The sequence below is a fragment of the Emys orbicularis genome, chromosome 13, assembly GCF_028017835.1.
Source record: "Emys orbicularis isolate rEmyOrb1 chromosome 13, rEmyOrb1.hap1, whole genome shotgun sequence".
In the NCBI taxonomy this organism is placed as follows: domain Eukaryota; kingdom Metazoa; phylum Chordata; order Testudines; family Emydidae; genus Emys; species Emys orbicularis.
Genome location: NC_088695.1, coordinates 36,586,661 through 36,606,190, shown reverse-complemented (window position 1 = coordinate 36,606,190; position 19,530 = coordinate 36,586,661). Strand labels below are relative to the sequence as shown.

The window sequence follows — 19,530 nt, the reverse complement described above, 5'->3', positions numbered from 1 at the left end:
CACCCTTGAGTGATGTAGCTGGGTCAACCTAACTTTTTAGCGTAGACCTGGCCTTACTCTCATTGAATTCAATGAGACTTAGGGCTGGTCTACACAGAAAACGTACAGCGGCATAGCTACATCTCTCGGGGGTGTGTGTGAATTTTTCGTTGCCGACCTAACCCCGGTGTAGACCACGTTGGGCAGATGGAAGAATTCTTCCGTTGACCTAGCGACCGCCTCTCAGGGAGGCAGATTAATTACAGCAACTGGAGAACCCCTCCCGTCGCTGTACGAGTGTCTATGCAGAAGTGCTACCGCGGCACAGCTGGAGCACAAAAGCTGTGCTGCTGTATTGTTTTAAGTGTAGACACAGCCTAAGGCGCCTGAATACCCTGGAGGATCTGGGCCTCTGGGATCAATTTTCAGAAGTGCTGAGCACCCACAACTCTAATTGAAGTCAAAGGGAGGTATGGGCACTCAGCATCTCTGGAAATCAGGCCATAAACAGCTCTGTGTCTCTATGTCCCCATCTGTAGAATGGGAACGAAACCACTTACCCCGTTTAACTGGGCTCAATGAAGGTTCTGACAGGCATTCGGCGCGCTGCCGGTGAAAAGCGCTAGAGAAGCGTTATAGTTACCACTTAGCTTATACTTGACATTCCTCAGTCCTGCTTTTTATTGAGTGGGTTTCTTGTTCTCTCATGAAATGGAATCAGCTGATCCTTTTGCGCTAGTGAAGGTCACACCATTGCCTGCCGTTTTGAAAGCCTAGCTAGGGGCAGTTCCCTGGCCTGTGTTACACAGGAGGTCAGACTAGATGATCACAACGGTCCCTTCTAGCCTTGGAATTTAGGAAAGCCCTAAAATAAGCTAATAATAATTCTACTGTGACCCCCCCCTTTGTGCTTTCCACAGTCTGTACAGGACGGAGCAATGTGCGTTAACCTGTGTGCAAATCCGGGAGTAAAAATGCACCGCACCGTGTTTGATGAGAAACACATCAGGTGTTTGATTTACCAAAGGCACTTAGGTGGGGAACTGGAATGCACAGAGGCTAGGGGTGGCCCTCGTGACCGAGGGCCCACTGAGCTCAGTGAATAGAAATAAAGACAATTTGAACAGTTACGGTTTGCCGTTGCAGTCTTTGTTTCACCCTTTGCTCACAGAGCCTGACCTAAAGCCCACTGAAGTCAATGGAAAGCCCCCCATTGGTTGCAACAGGCTTCGGATCCAGTCCTTCCCAAGTACAAAGATTATATAAAGATTTAAGGGCAGGTCCCGATTTTACAATCAATCCATCTTTTCTTGCTATCAAAATCCTTCATGTCACTTAACCAAGGCTGATGGATTAAAGTGCAAATACCACGACCTTTACTGCTCCCATCCAACATAAATCAGTCTAAAGAAGGGTTTGGCTAGGTTCAGAGCTTGGATTCTCAGAATTGCAGCCTTGTATAAAAACAAACACCCTACAAGCCACAGTCAGGGGTAGAGAGAGCTAATGGCACTCGGAAATGCCTCTCCGAAGAGCCCCTGACACTGGCATCCCAGTGGGTACAGATCACAATTACTGCAACTAGTCTGGAAGTTACAAGTGAGACAGGTCAAGTGAGCATGGACTTTGCCTCCAATACTTTTACTAAGCCTTATGTCAACAAGAAATGTCAGGAGAAATTACAGCTGAATAAATTAGGCACCAATAAAGTTAATTATTACTTCCATTTCAGTTTGCACCAGGAATCTCACCCAAGGAACACACCAGAGGTCTTTTCCTTTCAAATGAAAACAAGCTCTCAAACCTTCTCCCTTGTTTGCAAAAGATACTGGAGCAATGATGTATGTGCGTGGGGAAGAGGAAAATTGCTTGAGAAGGTCACGCTTGAGTTGATAGGGCCTAGCTGATCAGGGAGTTCTGGAGGCCTAACACTGAGATACAAATACTAGCACTTTGCAGGCATGTCTACACAGCAAAAACACACCCGTGGCAGCGAGTCTCAGAGCCCACGTCTACAGACTCAGGCCTGCGGGGCTCACACTATGTTGTGTAGATGTTCCTGCTCAGATTGGAGCTTGGGCTCTGAGACGCATCCCCCTCAAACCCCAAGCAGGAACTTGTAAGTGGCTATTTTTAGTGTCGTAGCACAAGCCCCGTAAGACCCAGTTCTGAGGGTCGCTGCCGTGGGGGAGTTAGCAGTGTAGATGTACCCTGTATGTACAATGAACGTCTACACACAGCATGAGAGGGAAACTGGGATGTGGTCTCTTGTGGCAACATCATGAACTTACCTATGAAGTCTCACTGACCAATGATAAAGAGGCCAATAACCAATCAGCTCTGGAACATAGGAACTGCCATACCAGATTGGACTAATGGTCCAGCTACACCAGTATCCTGCATCTGACAGAGGCCAGCATCAACTGCTTCAGAAGGTACAAGAAACCCCCTAATGGACAATGCTGGAATACCCTGCCCAGAGGGAAGGTCTCTCTCTAACCATAGGTAGTTTGTTAAGCCCTGAGGCACAGAATTTATATCTCCCAAAGTAGATAGGACAACAAAAATCAAAACTCTAGCTGGAAAGGATCTGGAGTTTTACAGTGGATCACAAATTGAATATGAGTCAACACTGTGATGCAGTTGTGAAAAAGGCTAATATCATTCTGGGATGTATTAAAAGGAGTGTCGTACATAAGACACAGGAGGTAACTGTCCCGGTCTACTCAGCACTGGTGAGGCTTCTGCTAGAGTGCTGTGTCCAGTTCTGGGTGCCACATTTTAAGAAATATGTGGACAAATTGGAGAGAATTCAGTAGAGAATGATAGAAGGTTTAGAAAACTTGACCTATGAAGAACAGTTAAAAAAAAAAACGGAGCATTTTTAGTCCTGAGAAAATAAAACTGAGAGGGGACCTGATAAGTCTTCAAACATGTAAAGGGCTGTTACAAAGAGAACAGTGATCAATTGTTCTCCATGTCTACCGAAAGTAGGTCAAGAAGAATTAATCTGCAGCAAAGGAGATTTAGGTTAAACATTAGGGAAAAAATTCTAACTCTAAGGAGAGTTAAGCTCTGGAACAGGCTTCCAAGGGAGGTTGTGGAATCCCCGTCACTGGAGGTGTTTAAGAACAGGTTGAACAAACACCTGTCAGGGTTGGTCTAGGTTTACTTGATCCTGGCTTAGTACGGGGGGCTGGACTTGATGATATCTCAAGGTCCTTTCTAGCCCTTTATTTCATTAATTCTATGTACTCATTATTCATATAAGTATCTAATCCTTTGTTGGAATCCTGTGAAGCCCTTGGCCTCAGTCATTTTAACAGACCCTATTCGCAGCATATCAAAGGCCAGGAATGCACAGGTCAGGTAAGTTTACCAGAGATAACCAGGTGGGAAGCCACCCGTTGCAAAGGAAACCAGGACACCATATCCTCCAGTCACATAAATCATGCAGTAGGCCCCCAGAAGTAACACAAACAAGATCATAAACCCCCTCTGGGACAGACAGAGTCAAAGCAGGTGCCATGTTTAAGATAATTTTTATATCTCTATAGGTGAGCAAATAGTTTACAGTGCAATTTGATTTTCATGGAACAAAGACTGAACTTGAAACATCAAGGAACATGAACTTGAAACATCAAGGAACATAAAACTGCAGAGGAACTCACAAAGGAACAGAGGATATACAAAGCAAACTGAAAGGCCGGAAGATACCACAAAACCAGTGTGCGTGACGGGCAGGGGAAAAGCAAGCATCCGGGACACAAGAAGTCCCTTGTCCAGCTGTGAGGTGCAGGTGCGGTACAATCAGATGTCGGCCCGTCACCAGGGCTCCATCAATCACATTCTTCCGGTGAGAGATATTCCAAGCAAAATATAGACTTCAATCTGTAAATGTCTTTATACAGAAGGGGGGTGGTGGTGGTGGAAATGATGACAAAATGCATTGGGGGTGGAGAGAAAAAAGGTTCCCTTCATCTATCCCTTGTCCTTCAAGGATATTCCAGGCTATACTCCAGTACCAAACTGGGCTGGGGCGTTTTAGTCCAGGTCCAGCACCACAGGAGGGGGACTGCTTTGATACTAGATCAGTGAGCTACCCATACTAAACTGGAAAGAGGGCTACTGCACAGTGGCTGCCCATACCACAGCATGGAGCTCCTCATAAGGGAAAGTACTACAGGGTGGCTGCCCCCTTCATACAGGTAGGGAGAATGGTTTACATGGAGTCATCTACAGCAGTGGTTCTAAAGCTAAGGTTCAAGAATGGCTGTCCTTGGCGGTCTGCAGAATGAAACACTAAGGACTAAGCAGTAGAGGAATTAGAACTTGGTCCATGAGAGGATCCCCCTCATCCTGTGGCCCACATCTGCAACATGAGGACCTTCCAGTGGAACAGAAACACCTCTGGCTCATGCCCTAATCTACAGAACTGCAACCCTGCACTGCTGCATCAAGCATGGCATCACAATATCTTGTGATTGAGGCAGATGATCTCCCAATATCCCTGCAAACTATAGGTTCCCACACTTACCATGCCTGACATCCAATACAGTCTAGCTTTTTTAATCCAGAAGCCATCAAGGCCTTCTGAAGGATCCAACTTCACCCCAGCGGTCACTCCCACCAGTGTCTAGCTGCTTTTCTCCTGCTGCCTTCAACTTGCTGCTTAAGACTTCCCTGAGACCTTCCTTCAACCCCTTGCCCTGAAAAAGCAGTGCACAATTGATCCCTTCCGCCATTCCCCACATGCCATGACAACATGCCCAGCAAGGAAGGTGGGATATAGCTTTTTCCAAGGCTAGACAATATAGTCCCTTCAATCAATTGGAAAAGGCTGCTGGAGGGCGACACAAACTGTTCCTTTCTCCTTGCAAGGAAAAGCCTGCTGATGCCTCCGGGTCTAGCCCTTTTCTCCCAGCCTTTGCACTGACCCCCTTAGTCTGAGTAAGGTATTCAAAGTGGCTTTAGACACATACACTCTGGTCGTTTAAAGAGCCCATCTTTAAGGACACAGCACCATTCCAGGTCTACAAACCTCCAGGGCAGTGAGTGGCAAAGTGGGGAAGAAAGGGAAAGGGCAGAGCTTTGGACTTTGCATTGAAGCATTGGCTTACAGCAACCGAAGGGGAAGGAAAGAGGGACTCAAAACACAGACGTGAAGTGGATGAACAAATAGATTCCCTTTAGCATTCCCTTTTCATTCAACTGGTAAATAAAGATCCTCCAGCCCTGCCATGGACAGTGAGGAGAGGCAGCAGCAAGACGACCTGCAACCCGATGGAGACTTGGAATAAATTCTTTGGAAAAGAATCACAAAAACTATGTATTTCTACAATAAAAAAAACACACACACCTCCCGCGGCAGCAGCAGCTTCCCTCGCTGACCCAGTTTAACTCTTTACATTCAGAGTCTTTTAATCAAATGCTGAATCTGACCAGGGGGTGAGGGAGCGGAGGTCATAGCCTCCAGCTGGTCAGGTTCAGGTCTGTCTCCAGACCAAAGCCAGGAGTGAGAGAACGACAGAAGAGCTAAGAATGGTCTGGTTTCTAGTGCAACAACCACATTGGACACTCCTTAGGCATCTTTCACTCAGGGTTCCTGGGGAGGGATAGGAAGGGAGGTGGGCTAAGGGGCAGGTATCTCTGAGCAGATCCTGATTAAAGCTTCAAATGACAGGTAGGTAAATGGAAGTGATTGTCCTTTTGGTCTCTCAGCTGGCTGTGAAATGCAGGAATAGCTGTGATGGAGCAACGCACAGCGAGGTCCTTGTTTCCAGTGTTTCTCTCTTATCAGAGGTAAGTGCCTTCTCTCATCTTAGACTCGCTGAATTTCAAATAGCTTCACATCTGTGTCATACCAGATGGGGGGATCCACATTCCTGGAAGAGAAAAAGACGGTCACGTCACTTACTATGAAACAAACCAATGTCGATGGCACTCAAATCTTGCCAGCTGGGATAACAAGAACGGAGACATTTACCGCATGGCAAAGAGGAGAATGCAACAGCTGTGAGCTCCTGGCCCAATGCCTTGTAGTGCCTCCTGTGAGCAGAGGCAGGGACAGGAGGAGCTGCAAGACCCCAGGCAGGCAGCACTCCTCCATCATTTCCCCGCAACACCTCCTGCTTGGAGATGCAGGCATTGGAGCAGTTGTGCTCTCCCACTGCCAGCGTGTCTACACTATTCCCTATAGCACCCGCTGCTGGAAAAGGAAAGTCCTAAAGTAGCTGCAAGTTCTCCCAGCACTCTACACCGGCTAAGGGAGGGAGTGTCTAGAGCTGGCTGCTCTACAGACTAGGAATTTGCACCGAAACCTTGCTAGTGCTAGGCAAAGATGGGCTAAGACTGCATCTAGCTGGTTTACCTTAAATAAATAACTCCCCACATGTAGGTTCGGAACCACATGGCAGTGCCCGAGTTAGCCTGGTACTTGCGGATCAGGATGGGGTGAGGGACAGGTAACAGTCCCACTAGAGTGCCATGCTGCAAGAACTTGAGGATTTCAGATTCATCTGTGAGGCCCCTGCAGAGAGAGCGAGAACGTGAGCATCCAGGACATCGTCAATTGCCATTTGTGAAATCTGCTGCAGGAGAAAGTACTGACCCAGGTAAACGCATACAGCCATGCATGGACAGATACATACACATACATACATACATACACACACACACACACACACCGTGGACTTGACTCCTGAGCTGCTCCCACTGAAAAGAGGAGATTGTGTAAGTGACGAGATAAACAGAAAGCTTGAGGAGAGCTCTAGCACCTGGTATCTGCTGGAGTTGTAAATCTAGCTGAACGCATCGCCAGATAAAGAAATACATGAACTTGAATTAAAGGCCTGATTTCCTGGGCTTTAAGCATACACTCAAGTCCACCCCTGGTAAAATCCTAGATTGTCTCCCAGATGACATCATATTCTTTAGCCTCTCACAACCAGCCTCCAATCAAACCCCTGCAGCCTCCCACCTATTACATAACACAACACACTTACTTATCAATGCAGATCTTCTCCACCTGGGGAACCAGCACCTGTAAGAGCCGCATGATTGTCTGCAGAGGCAGCTTCGATTTCCAAGACAGCACCTGTGGGTGAAACCCCCCCACAAGGAGATCAGTGCCCCATGGAAAAGGGTCTGAACAGCTCACAGGTTATGTTAGAGCTTAGCATTTCAAGTATCTCTGCTTACAGTATGTTGAGTATTCAGATTTGGAAGTCCCTGAAGAGGGATGTGTATCTAGTGGGATAAACAGCGAGTCAGTGGGAATCCCTGGAGAGGGATCTGTCCACACTTAGGGTCTCTCTCTAAGGCCTATCACATTAGTACAGAAGCCTGGATATGCACCAATGGCCTGACCTAAAGCTCACTCTATGGGAGCCATTCCCCTGGCTTTGGATCAGGCCCCAAATCAGTGGAAATCTCTGCAGAGAGATTCATCTGCAGCAGCTGGGACATCCCGGCTTTAGAAACAGGAGTTCGAGCCCAATCCCCTTCCTCGGGCATTTCCCCTGTCCCAGCTCCTCTCACCCAGTCAGAAGTCGGCGTCCACTGCCCGCTCAAGGATGCACTGGACAGACGCCTTCGATCCCGTTTGGGCTGCAATGCCTCCTATTAATGTACAATCAGAGTCAGTATGAGCATGGAATAGTTAGCAGTATCTGTTTTCTGCTGAACACAGTCTCGTCCTCCTGGCCACCCTGGAGAATCACTATGCAAAGCAGCCTGGCCAGGTCCTCAGGGAAAAGGTACCACCACCAGCATTTCATTACCCACTGTTCGGTCTAATGCACTAGCCTTTAACTGTGAAATGGCCTGGGTTCAAAGAGAGATTAGCCAGGGCTGAAATTGCACGAGGAAATGGCAAGGTTACAACTCTGGACACAAACCTTGATGTTGCTACTAAGCCCAGGAGCAGTGGAATAGTTAAGGGGACCTATATGAGGGGGGAAAGTGAGTTTGGGCCTGTGTTTTGCTTCTTTCCGATACGGAAAGAAGGTCTGAGTCATACAGGGATTAAACAAACAAAAGAGAAGCCAAAGCAACTAGCGATTTGGGGGTGTTGCCATTTTTTGGTGCCCAACTTGAAACACCTTAACAAGGCCCAATTTTCTGAGACTGGGTTAGCAGCACTTTGTGAAAAACAAACCAGGCCTCTTTAGGGTGTCTTCAGAGAGAAACCAAAACATAGGCCCTAAAAATCACTAGTCACTTTTGAGAGCCTTGGCCTAAGAGTTTTAAATAGTCTGATTACAAACCTCTTCCCCTCTCAACTACTCTGGTTTTACACCCTCAAGACTAGTGCTGTCATAATCCTCCTAGTTCTGTGGTCACTCAAGAGTCTGCCATGTTTTCCTAGAAGACTAGACCTGAATCTCTCTCATTCAAAAAGCTGGAAAAATACCCCCTTTATAAAATCATTTCAGGTCTTCTTTGTATAGGGTAAAAAGGAGCCCAAATTTCCTTTGCGAGTCACCTTTATATTGTCACTGTTAGGGCTTAGCGTCAACACTCCCCACTGAGTTTAATGAAACCAGTTCTCACTTCCTAAGGTCATTATCTCATCTATACTCGCAGAGGCAGTAAGTCAGCTCTACGTGGGTTCCTGCAGGTCATCTTCACAACCAGAATCACAGAAGTGCTGGTACTTAGGAATGGCTCACTTCTGCTGCTGGGCAGAGGGAATGTCACTGATCCTCCACAGAGGTGTGACCATGCACAGAGCTTATTCCACAGAACCCTGGCAGATGAAGGCCTAGATTTGTCCTGCTGACTCTGATGGAACTACTCATGTGCTTAAAGACAGGTACCTACTTAAGTAACTTGGTGACTCGGGGCCAAAACCAGCACCACACCTTATAGGATGAGGGCATCAGGAGGATCAGGAAAACAAGTTGGGGGAATCTCAATTCTCTGGAATTCTATTTATTCTGGTCTATTCAACATCTGAATGATAAGGCAGTTTTGCAATGTTTGCAGTTATAACATCCTTATGGTTCAGCTTCAGTATCCTGTTTCAATCAAGCTTCTAAAAATAAATTCATAAAAATACCTGTTTTAGCAGACCTGCCCTGGCCCCCTTCCTCGTTCTCTCTCTCTCTCTTAGTCCTTCCCCACTTCCCGCCATCGCCTAGCAGTTGACTTGCTGCTGACATGTTTAGGGGACGTTGGATGGAATTATGCTGCAATATGTTAAACAAAGATGCTTTCGAGATGGTTCCCACTGATAAGAGGAGATCACTGCAGTACGCTCAATGGAGTGCTTTAACTCAGTCAGTGTGGGCAGGAGATTGAACTTCACACTACTGGGCTAAGGGTCTTGGGAGTGGGGGGAAGAGTGTGGAAATAGCCAGTTTAGAAAAGGGACATGATTTACGCAAGTGTTCCCTGCTCACTTTGTTTAGATGGTCTGAACCAACTAGATCAATGTGGATCCATGGAGACAGGCATGTGCCTAAACTGAAGTACCATGTGACAGTACTATTATAACCCCGACCCTTCCTCACCCCACCACTCCCTAGGTTTTGCTGCTCATCTCATCAAGTCTACTGTTTGGCCTCGGTCCTGCTAACACTTAGGTATGCAAGTAGTCCCCACGGACTCATGCACATAGTTACTCGCATGTGTAGGTGTCTGCAAGGTTGGGCTCCATGGCCCCAGTCCTGCCTTTTGAGACATGTGATCAGACCCCCTAAGCCCGTGTATAACTAAAGCCACAGAGAGAGTCATTAGAGGAGAAGGGGTCACTTGCTCAGTGCATTAGACCGCAACGGTGCCTTTGAGCTGCTAAATCTTGTGATGCATGAGTTGTTCAGCGGTAGGCAGCCAGCTGCCAAGGGAAAGGGAATTTGCGGCAGCCCAAGTGCAAATAAGCAGCAGCCTAGGCAGAGCTCCCCATGATGGTCATTGGACTGGGTTTTATGCAACCATCAAGGTGCCCATGTTGGAAGGTTTCACACATCTCAAAGTCCCGTCCCAAGCAGCCATGGGGATGAGGGGACAAGGGCCATGAATAACCTGTGATCTTTAAGGGAAATCTGTGACAAACTTTCAGACCGAGAAAGCAGTTTACATTTCTCAAGGGAAAAGGGAAGAAACTGGATTTGTTTTAAATGAGAGCTGAGATCAGCCTTGACAGCTTCACTCTAAGCAGAGGTTGCCTGTGTTTGAAAGAGCAGCCTGCACATTACAATGCTGAGACAATCCAGGGCTACTGGTCCGTGACTAGGGCTCTTAGGTACTAATACAAATACTAATTTTACTTTAACCAGGTTCGCCCTAGGCAGGTTCCAACACATACATACCAAACCAAACCACTGCCCCCTGCCCACTTCTGTTCTACACTGGGTGAATGTATATAGGTGCGATTGACCAGCCATTCCAAACAAGGCTCAGGGAACCCAGAAGAGAAGCTGGGGAAAGGTCACATATTGCACAAGGGATAGTCTTGCCCTCCAGTTGCCGGAGATGCAATGTCCATAGGGAAGCAAAACACCATGGTGGATAATGAAGAGGAGCACTATGTTTTTCTCAAATGCAAAACAACACAAAATAAAATGAAAAACTATTCAAATGACATAAAACAAAAACTCCACTGCGGCAGCTCCTGTAGCTCCTGTCCGTGGGGCTGGGCCCGGCTCCCTGCTCCAGGCACTGCGACGTGGCACTGCCAGGTCACACCACCGAGAGCGGGGAGCCAACCCCAGCCCTGCAGGACAGGAACTGCCACTACAGCATGAGTGTGGGGTGGTTTGCTCTTCACCTCGCCCCCCATAGCGCCTCACACCCCCAGGGGGCAGGACGCCAGGCTAAAATGAAATAGCAAGAAATTCCTGAAAACTAAAATGAAAGATTATAACAAAACTTAGAAGAATTTCCCGCTGTAGGAATGAGTGCTTACGCAGAGCCATGTCTATAAACATGCCTTCCCTATCAGGGAGAGGGCCCATATGACGGCACACGAGGTGTGCCCTGAGAAAGAGCCTCCAGGTTTGCAGTATTGCACGGAAAGGGCTGGCTGAAGAATTAATGGCATGCAATAAAAGAGCAGCCTGGCTCTGCTGGAACTGGAATAGTGCAGCTTGGTGGTTCTTGACGGGAAAGTAGCAGGCCGACACTGTGACAAAGGCCTGGGAGTCCAGCACTAACTACGGTGATTCACAAAGCGTGAAGTGTCTCCTTAGCACAAACAGTGGAACTGCTGCTGCGTTAGATGACAGTCTCAGTCAAGCCCTGTAGGGAGAGAAAGCAAGGCTGGCAGCTTCTATGCCACAGTGTCCTTGGGCTACGGGTTTTTTTTAAATTCTATAGCTTTGCAATCTGCCTTAGGACCATACACTTTACCCCTTGGACGAAGGCCGTCCTGTCAGGGCCTCTCCTTCGGGGTTCATAGACTTTCACCCATTCGGTGCTGTTTTACAGACCTTTCCATGCAGGAGAGGAGCACAGGGCCTTACCCCGCTCCAGGACTCTGTGTCACTAATGACCGCAGCTGGGCTACCCTCCGAAGGAGACTGTGAAGACTCTGGCTCTAAGGAGCGCATGGTCCCGTCTTCCGATACCTGCGATTTCTCTGTCAGCTTGTCAATGCCTGAATTCAGAGGGAGAGTTAGAAAGTCTAAGCAAGAGCTCTGAATTGGCCTATCCTTTAGGTCCTCCAAAAACAAATTCCCTGCACTTCTGTTTCCATCTGAAATGCTCTCCCTTTGCCATAACCCTCACCCCATATAGGTAAAGGAGTGACTGTGTCTACAGGAGCAAGAGTCACTGGTATAACATCAGGCATGAATCCAAACCAATAAACTGGGGCCCAAGGCTGTGTGGAGCCTCCGCTCAGCCTAAGGGCAGGTCTTCACTACAGGGGGGGGTCGATTTAAGATACGCAAATTCAGCTATGCGAATAGCGTAGCTGAATTCGACCTATCGGAGCCGACTTACCCCGCTGTGAGGACAGCGGCAAAATCGACCTCCGCGGCTCCCAGTCGACGGCGCTTACTCCCACCTCCGCTGGTGGAGTAAGAGCGTCAATTCGGGGATCGATTGTCACGTCCCGACGAGACGCAATAATTCGATCCCCGAGAGATCGATTTCTACCCGCCGATTCAGGCGGGTAGTGTAGACCTAGCCTAAGAGTGGCTTATTTCAGTTTAGTTTAAGTGAATTAGGCTAAACTGCATCAAGCCACTCTTACCCTGAGAAAGGAGTCCCCACAGCTTTCTGCCCCATTAGAACATAAGAACGACCATACTGGGTCAGACCAAAGGTCCATCTAGCCCAATATCCTGTCTTCCAACAGTGGCCAATGCCAGGTGCCCCAGAGGGAATGAACAGAACAGCTTCTGGCAAACAAAGGCTAGGGACACCATCGCTGCCCATCCTGGCTAATAGCCATTGACAGACCTATCCTCCATGAATTTATCTAGTGCTTTATTGAACCCTGTTACAGTCTTGGCCTTCACAACATCCTCTGGCAAGGAGTTCCACAGATTGACTGTGCATTGTGTGAAGAAATACTTCCTTTTGTTTATTTTAAATCTGCTGCCTATTAATTTCAATAACACTTCCTTATTTACTTCCTCCACACCAGCCATGATTGTATAGACCTCTATCATATCTTCCCTTAGTCCTCTCTTTTCCTAGCTGAAAGTCCCAGTCTTATTAATCTCTCCTCATATGGAAGCTGTTCCATACCCCTAATCATTTTTGTTTCCCTTTTCTGAACCTCTTCCAATTCCAATATATCTTTTCGGAGATGGGGAGACCACATCTGATTGCAGTATTTAAGATGGGGGCGTACCATTAATGTATATAAAGGCAATACAATATTTTCTGTCTTATTATCTATCCCTTTCTTGATGATTCCCAACATTCTCTTAGCTTTTTTGACTGTCACTGCACATTGAGCCGATTTTAATCATGTTTAAACCGATATAGTTACACTGGTGCAACTTGGTCCCATAGACAAGCCCTTAGACTTTTCCAAAACCCAGGCGAAGGCTGAATCCTGGCCACATCTTGTAGAGAAGGCCTCTAGGCCCTCCTCACCAACCCCCCACTGTAAAAGTGAGCCAAGGCTGACCTGGAGTTGCCACCAGACTAGTCTTCAGTGTCCCTGGCTCAGCAGGAGCAGCAGGGCGGGACCCTTCCATGGACAGCCCATCTTGGGAGTTGGTGCGAGAAATGGGCTCTGGAGTCTTCTTCTTGCGCTGCAGAGCTTTCTGGATGGACTGAGCATCCGTGGGCAAGTTGGCCAGCTGGTGAAACACGTTCCGCTTGCGGATGATGGCGTAGACCAAGTTGGAGTTCCCTGGGAATCACAGCAACAAAATGAGCAGAGAGAAAAGGTTCCAAGATCTCGAACATGATCTACCACCAGGAATCTGGGCATCCCAAAGGGAACACAGTAACCCAACGTGCATTAGCAGGGCACCTGGCAGTTCAGAAAGCCTCACCTCCACCAATAAAGGCAACCTGCACAAGAGGAAAACTGGACTTGCGTCCTTTGTGACATATAAAGATCTGAGAAATTCAGATCCTGTCTAGGCTGGATGTCATGAATGACATGACAGGATGATCCTGTCTAGGCTGGATGAAGGTTATGTCATGGAGATCATGGATTCCGTAACTTCCAGAGACCGCTGTGACATTTTCAGCTTCAGCCCCAGGGTGGTGGGGGCGGAGCTGTCAGCTGGTGAGGGGCACCTGGAGCTCCCAGCCGCCGTGGGCAGAGTCGCGGGCATCCGGAGCTCTGAGCCATCGCGGGTGGTGGGGACTCTGGAGCCATCAACCACTGGGGCTGCAGTGGGGACCCTGGAGCTGTCAGCTGCTGGGGCTTCAGCAGGGACCTCAGAGCCGTCAGCCGCTGTGGCAGTGGGTGCTGGACCTACACCACCACAACAGGGCTCAGGCTCTCTTCCCCCCACAGGGCTCGGGCTTCAGTCATCCCCCCTCAGAATCCCCTCTATTATTTTTAGTAAAAGTCACAGACAGGTCATGGGTTTCAGGGAATTTTTATTGCCCACAACCTGTCCATGACCCGTGACACAATCTTTACCTTCACTGTGACGACTGGAGAACTAGTGAAATGAGGACATCACAGGAGTCAAGAAAGTGACATTTCAATAACTGAGAGCAGAAGGGATTTTTGGTCAGACTGTTTAAAACTGTTTTCTGCTAACACAAATTTAATTCAAGTGCCTAGTTAACATTTCGGAGAAAGGATGTCTTTGTTAATGACCCAACATCCCTTCCTCTTCGATTAAGAGCTCACAACATGTGACCTCCAAAAAAAATTCAATAAATAAACCAGAACACCACAGGGAAGACCAGAGTCAAGATGCCTGATATTCCTAAGGGGAAAATAAAATAATTAAAAAAAAAAAAAACAACCCCACACACATATACCCCCATCCTGGACTGTTTTTACCCACCACAACGCACTATAAAAGGGCACAACTCCATCAGTTAAAACAATCACTTGTAGAAAAATGGCACTCCCTTTTCCAGTTCTTTTTTATTTTTGAAATCACTGCACTAACTCCGAACAGGAGAGCCAGGAGCCCCTAGGAGGCTGTCAGATCTCATTCCATTTCTGCACAAGTCAGAATAGTGGACGGGGCTGGAACTCGTTCAGTAAATATTCAACCTCCTCCCCAAGCAATGAGGAGTTTCTCCTCTAACTGAGGAACATTTCACACACCCGGAGCTGCAGAGCGAGGAGGCACATTTAAAAACGCAACAAAAACGTGGGAGGCTGTTTTCCTCCCTCCCCTACAAAGCTGAACAATTTAAGCAGTTTGATTCCATCACTAAGCCATGTTTGTGGGTATTCCCACCCCCCCTCACACACACTCACTGTACCCATCATTTGTGTCTTACACTTCAAGGGAGGTATCCTGCCTCACCCTATCATCCATCTCAGGCCCTGTCTGTACAGGGGTTTTCTTTGTACTGGTAACTAGCAAAGCCCCATTTTGCACCAATGTGGCGTGTCTACATCAGGGCTTAGCACCAGAGTAGCTACATCAGTGCAAACTTCTCTAATCTAGACAAGCCCGCTGCTAGCTGGTTTCTGCACGATCTTTCTTGGGCAAAGGAGAGTGAACCGTTTGTATCTCAGAGCAACATTTTCTCTGAAATTCCTCCCCAGGCTCCTTGGGCTGAGACAGCAGAATGAAGTCACGGCTGGCTCACCTTTAGCCACTTACCATCAAACTGGTACTGGATGATGTTATTGAAAACCTCCAGCAGGAAGAAGATGAGATGGTGGTTCTGGACCGTGGAGAAGAGGAACCAGGTGGTGGAAAAGGCCTCCAGGAGGTGCAGCAGCTTGTTGGCAGCAACCATGGAAAGAGATTTCAGGTAGGGAGACACTACGGGAAGGGAAGAGGGAGGAATGGGCAGAGTGGAGAGAGAAGGCTGATCAGCGAGAGCAGGTTAATTGGTAAGAAAGTCCTGCTGTAAGCCCTCACTGATCTGCCCACATACTCCTTATTGACAAGTCTCATGGGATATAAAAGGGATGAACCCAACAGGGTCCTACAGAAATCACTCTAAAAACCTACAGAATTGATGAGAGAGAGAGAGAGATTCTCTCTATAGGTTTTTTTTAAAAATCATCATTGGCTATAATTCAGACCCAGATACAGTACCTTCATCGGAAAACCACTGGCGCCACCTGCTGAAGAAGAGTTAGTACTACACCTCTTCAGTCCTGTCCCAAACACTTTATTTAGCTCTTTTTGCCCTTGTTCAGGTTACCCCTCTGGCGCCTTGTTCCCGCCCTCCTCCGCAGGGAAAGCTCCCAGGGGGAGGAGGTCTAATTCAACAGCCATCCAACTCCGGCCAGCATTCCTTCCACCCAGCCCCATTTCCACAGGTCCCTCTCCAGTGAAGTGGTGAATTTCCAGAACGGCTTTACCCCAAAAGCTGCACAGGCTAATCCCCCTGCAGCACCTTCCTGCCCTGACCACTGCTGCCACCTTCTATGCTGGCTACAAGTTAAACTGGAACAGCAAATGCTACCAAACCTAGGCAAGTTAGGTTCCTACACTCAAATTACCAGGAAAACCCAGATCCCTCCCTCCGGAGGCTGTTTTACTCTGAGTCGAGCTGCTTACCATTCACGATGATGGTGAGCAGGCAGTCGAAGAGGGGCTGCAGTCGCTGGTGCCCGCTGGTTATGATCTTGTGAAAGACCTACAGCAAGGAAGGACTTGAGCAATGGGAGAGCCAGCACAGCTGCACTGTTGAAACAACTATCCTCACAAATACCAGTCCCACCCCCATGCTAATAGCTTCCTGACCACATTCATTCCTAGGCTGGGCCCGTGTACTCTGCAATTACACAGGCATGGAATGCAGCCCTTGCTGTAGCCTTGTGCTCCAAGAGTCTAAGCTTTCATTTATACAGACTCCTTTCCAGCCCTTACGGTTAAGGGCACATTAAAAACAGAAACTGAGCGCAAGCTGACGCGGTGCCATCTTCCTGAAGTCTGCAGACAACCTGAAATAAGAGAGGTGTGACCTGTCCTAGTAATCGCAATAAGGTGTTAACCCTGAAACCTAGTGATGGCATTTAAACACCAATATGAGCTAACAATTTCACTGCCAATTTTAGCAGAAACATCCAGTTAATGTGCTTATCCCACAATCTCAAACTGACTCCCATGCCTCCCTAGGTGCCAAAAGCCTCAACTGCCCCCTAACCAGCTGAGAGAAACTTCATCTTGCCCCCCACCTGACTCTATTACAGTAATGCACTGTCAACACAAGAGTCTGCAGCCCACTGAAAATTTAGATGCAGTATAAAATAAATTTAATTGAATATAAAATAAATAGCAAGGGGGACACTTTACTGATTGGGTTATTCATGTTCATATTTCATTCAGTACAGGCCTCCATTTTTTAAGTCTACCTGAAGTGGCTGCAGAAACTCCGCTCTGCTGTACTAGAGCACAACAGAAACCATGGGGCTTTGCAGCCGATTTCAGCCCCAGCTGCCAGAGTACACAGGCTCTGTTCACAGGCATTTCTATGGTGCTCAGCACCTCAGACACATCAATGAGTGAATTTAACCGCGCAATAGCCCTATGAGGTGGGGGTAAGTATTATTGTCCCCATTTTTACAGCTGGGGAAACTGAGGCACAGAGAAGTGAAATGACTTGTTCCAGGTCATTTGTTTTAAAACACAAGACCATCCTTCCCTTTCCTAAGGACCAGTTCTGCCCCAGTGGTGCTAACCCCACCCCACCCCACCCCATCACTTCTTTAGGATGCCTGTCCACCTCCACATCAGTACCCTGCCCTTTGGAATAACCATCCTCTAGCAAAACCTCTCCTCTCATGCTCCTTGCAAGACTTATCTGCTTACTTAGTGGGATGCAAGGATCCCACTAATGCTCAGACACTTCAGTGACAGGCATCCAGGTCTTTCTGGCTCCTCACTGGCTGGCAGCCTAGGGTGTACCAGCATTCGGAGGGTAAAAGCAGGAAGGGGATTGATGAAGTGTGGCTGGATGAAGCAGGAGCTAGCAGAGGCAGGCAGTGCCAGCCAGAGCCATACTCACTATGATGAGAAGATCCGCGTGCGTCCCTGTGAAGACGGGGATGTCCATGGGCACTCGCACAGAGTACGGCTTGTTCAGGCGGACACCAAAGTTACGTTCCCCACTGAGCAGCAATAGAATGAAGACGCCGATGTGCATTAATCCCACTCGAGCTGCAGAAAGAAGCACAATGCTGAAGCCAGCTGGCCAATGGAGAAGGAAGGGCAGGGAGAAGAGAAAAGAAACAGAACGAGACCAAAGGAGAAACCACAATGTAACAGAACTGCCCATACAGGGGCTCTGCATGGGAGGACCCTATCTCCATCTCCTGCAGCAGCACAGGAGGGCAAGGAAACAACCTATTGTCAGAAACTCCTGCTGCCTCCAGGAATGGAGCTGGAAGAGGAAGGTAACAAATCTCTCCTGCTTCCACCAGCCTGGGGTCCAGAACATTTCTGAGGTCGACCCCAGGATAGCAAAGGATTCGCATGGACCCATTTTTTCCTCCATGAAATTCTTGTGGAGGCCTAAAGTCTCTGAATTGCAGACACCTGCCCTCATCCTCCTCTCACTGACACCAGTTTAACCATAGTAATTTTAGTGGAGAAACTCCTGATTTACTAGGGGGGTGAGAGCAGAAGTGGGACCCACTGTCTGTCTCTCTCGCTCCAGAGGATCAGGGATACCCTTCCAGACTTGAATCTGCAGCCCAAGGCGTTGGAACAGCCGATATAGAACTTACATTGATCTGCTCTGGCATCGTTGAGAAAGTAGAGGATCGGAACCAGGATGTCAAGCACATCGCTGCTCTTCAGCACGAAGAAGAGGAATTTCTGAAAGAGAGGGAAGGAGGTAAGGTGATCTCAGACAGGTTCTGCTTTCTCCAGAAACTGTGCTGTAGGAGGTCCTGGTATCAGCCCTGACAAGTCAGTCAAAGGTGCTTTCACATCCTAGCTAGAAAAAGGAGACCGACACCCAGACCTGCATTTCCAGAAGTGGCTGTTAGTTTGAGTTATCTAGGGCCTGATTTTCAGAGGGACTGAGGATCTGTAGGTCCCACTGGGAGGCTCTATGTGTCTCAAGATGAGCACCTAAAATCTGAGGCATCTAAATGAGTGGCTGCTTTTTAAAATGTGACTCTTTAGTCGCTGATCCCAGCCACCAGTTAATGAGAAAGGAAAGGAACAGGGCAGCCTCTCTGCTGGGTCGAGCCATCCAGGCCTGCATGTGTCCTGCTTCTGTGGGAGCAATCCAGCCCTTCCGTCTCATGGGGATTTAATCCTTTTACTTTTAAAATCTTGTTAGAATTTTTTCACGCACTGCTCTGGGTTTCACCCTAGTCCTTGGTCAGAGGAGTCAGAGCCCAGCTGTCATAAGATTACCCTTAACCCCTCAGAGGGACCGGCACAGCAAGTCACATGTTCACGTCTTCCTGCTCATCAGGGAGCTCCATGGTTTATGTAGTCACCACTAACTGCTGGGCAGGGGCCAATGCAACCAGAGGTCATGCTTCATGTAATCACCCCTAGCCACTTTCCAGGTGTCAGCACAGCCAGAGCTCCTATGTCACGTGATCACCCCTAATCTCTCAGCAGGGGCCAGCTCAACCAACCACGAACATCACACACTCACCCCTAAACACTTGAAATTTCATTAGTAAAAAGACCCATCTTTGGGCACAAGCTCGGGGCTCCCCAGAAACCCTCTGTATTCCGAGGTCACCAAGCCCCTCTCCCATTTCTATCCCCACCTCCTGATTCCAGCACTGACTCATGATGTCTGTCTCCCTCCCCACACAATGCTAATTTATCTGCACCTTATTAAAGTCGCAGAGTTTCCAGAAGAGAACAAGGAGCTCCTGATGGAATTGGATCTTCTTGGCTGAGTTTGGCAGGTAGGTCTGGACCAGTGGGTTCGAAAGCAGACGTGCCACTCCTTTGAGGATGAACTGGAAGTCCTGGGACACACAACCAAGAGGGTAAAGAAACACCAATG

At 48.1% G+C, this 19,530-nt stretch overlaps 1 protein-coding gene across 1 annotated transcript in view; it reads right to left on the bottom strand.

Annotated features, from left to right (window-relative positions):
• Positions 1 to 5,800: 5,800 nt before the first annotated feature.
• The window catches only part of HID1 (HID1 domain containing), a 39,503-nt gene continuing 25,773 nt past the window's right edge, over positions 5,801 to 19,530 (bottom strand). The window contains exons 9-20 of the mRNA XM_065416097.1: positions 19,352 to 19,492; positions 18,278 to 18,368; positions 17,557 to 17,708; positions 16,107 to 16,185; positions 15,195 to 15,359; positions 13,067 to 13,294; positions 11,475 to 11,578; positions 9,677 to 9,679; positions 7,519 to 7,599; positions 6,984 to 7,075; positions 6,350 to 6,508; positions 5,801 to 5,864 (exon numbers count right to left, since the gene is read on the bottom strand). Coding sequence (XP_065272169.1) covers positions 5,801 to 5,864; positions 6,350 to 6,508; positions 6,984 to 7,075; positions 7,519 to 7,599; positions 9,677 to 9,679; positions 11,475 to 11,578; positions 13,067 to 13,294; positions 15,195 to 15,359; positions 16,107 to 16,185; positions 17,557 to 17,708; positions 18,278 to 18,368; positions 19,352 to 19,492 — 1,359 coding nt within the window. The remainder of the gene's footprint in view (positions 5,865 to 6,349; positions 6,509 to 6,983; positions 7,076 to 7,518; positions 7,600 to 9,676; positions 9,680 to 11,474; positions 11,579 to 13,066; positions 13,295 to 15,194; positions 15,360 to 16,106; positions 16,186 to 17,556; positions 17,709 to 18,277; positions 18,369 to 19,351; positions 19,493 to 19,530) is intronic.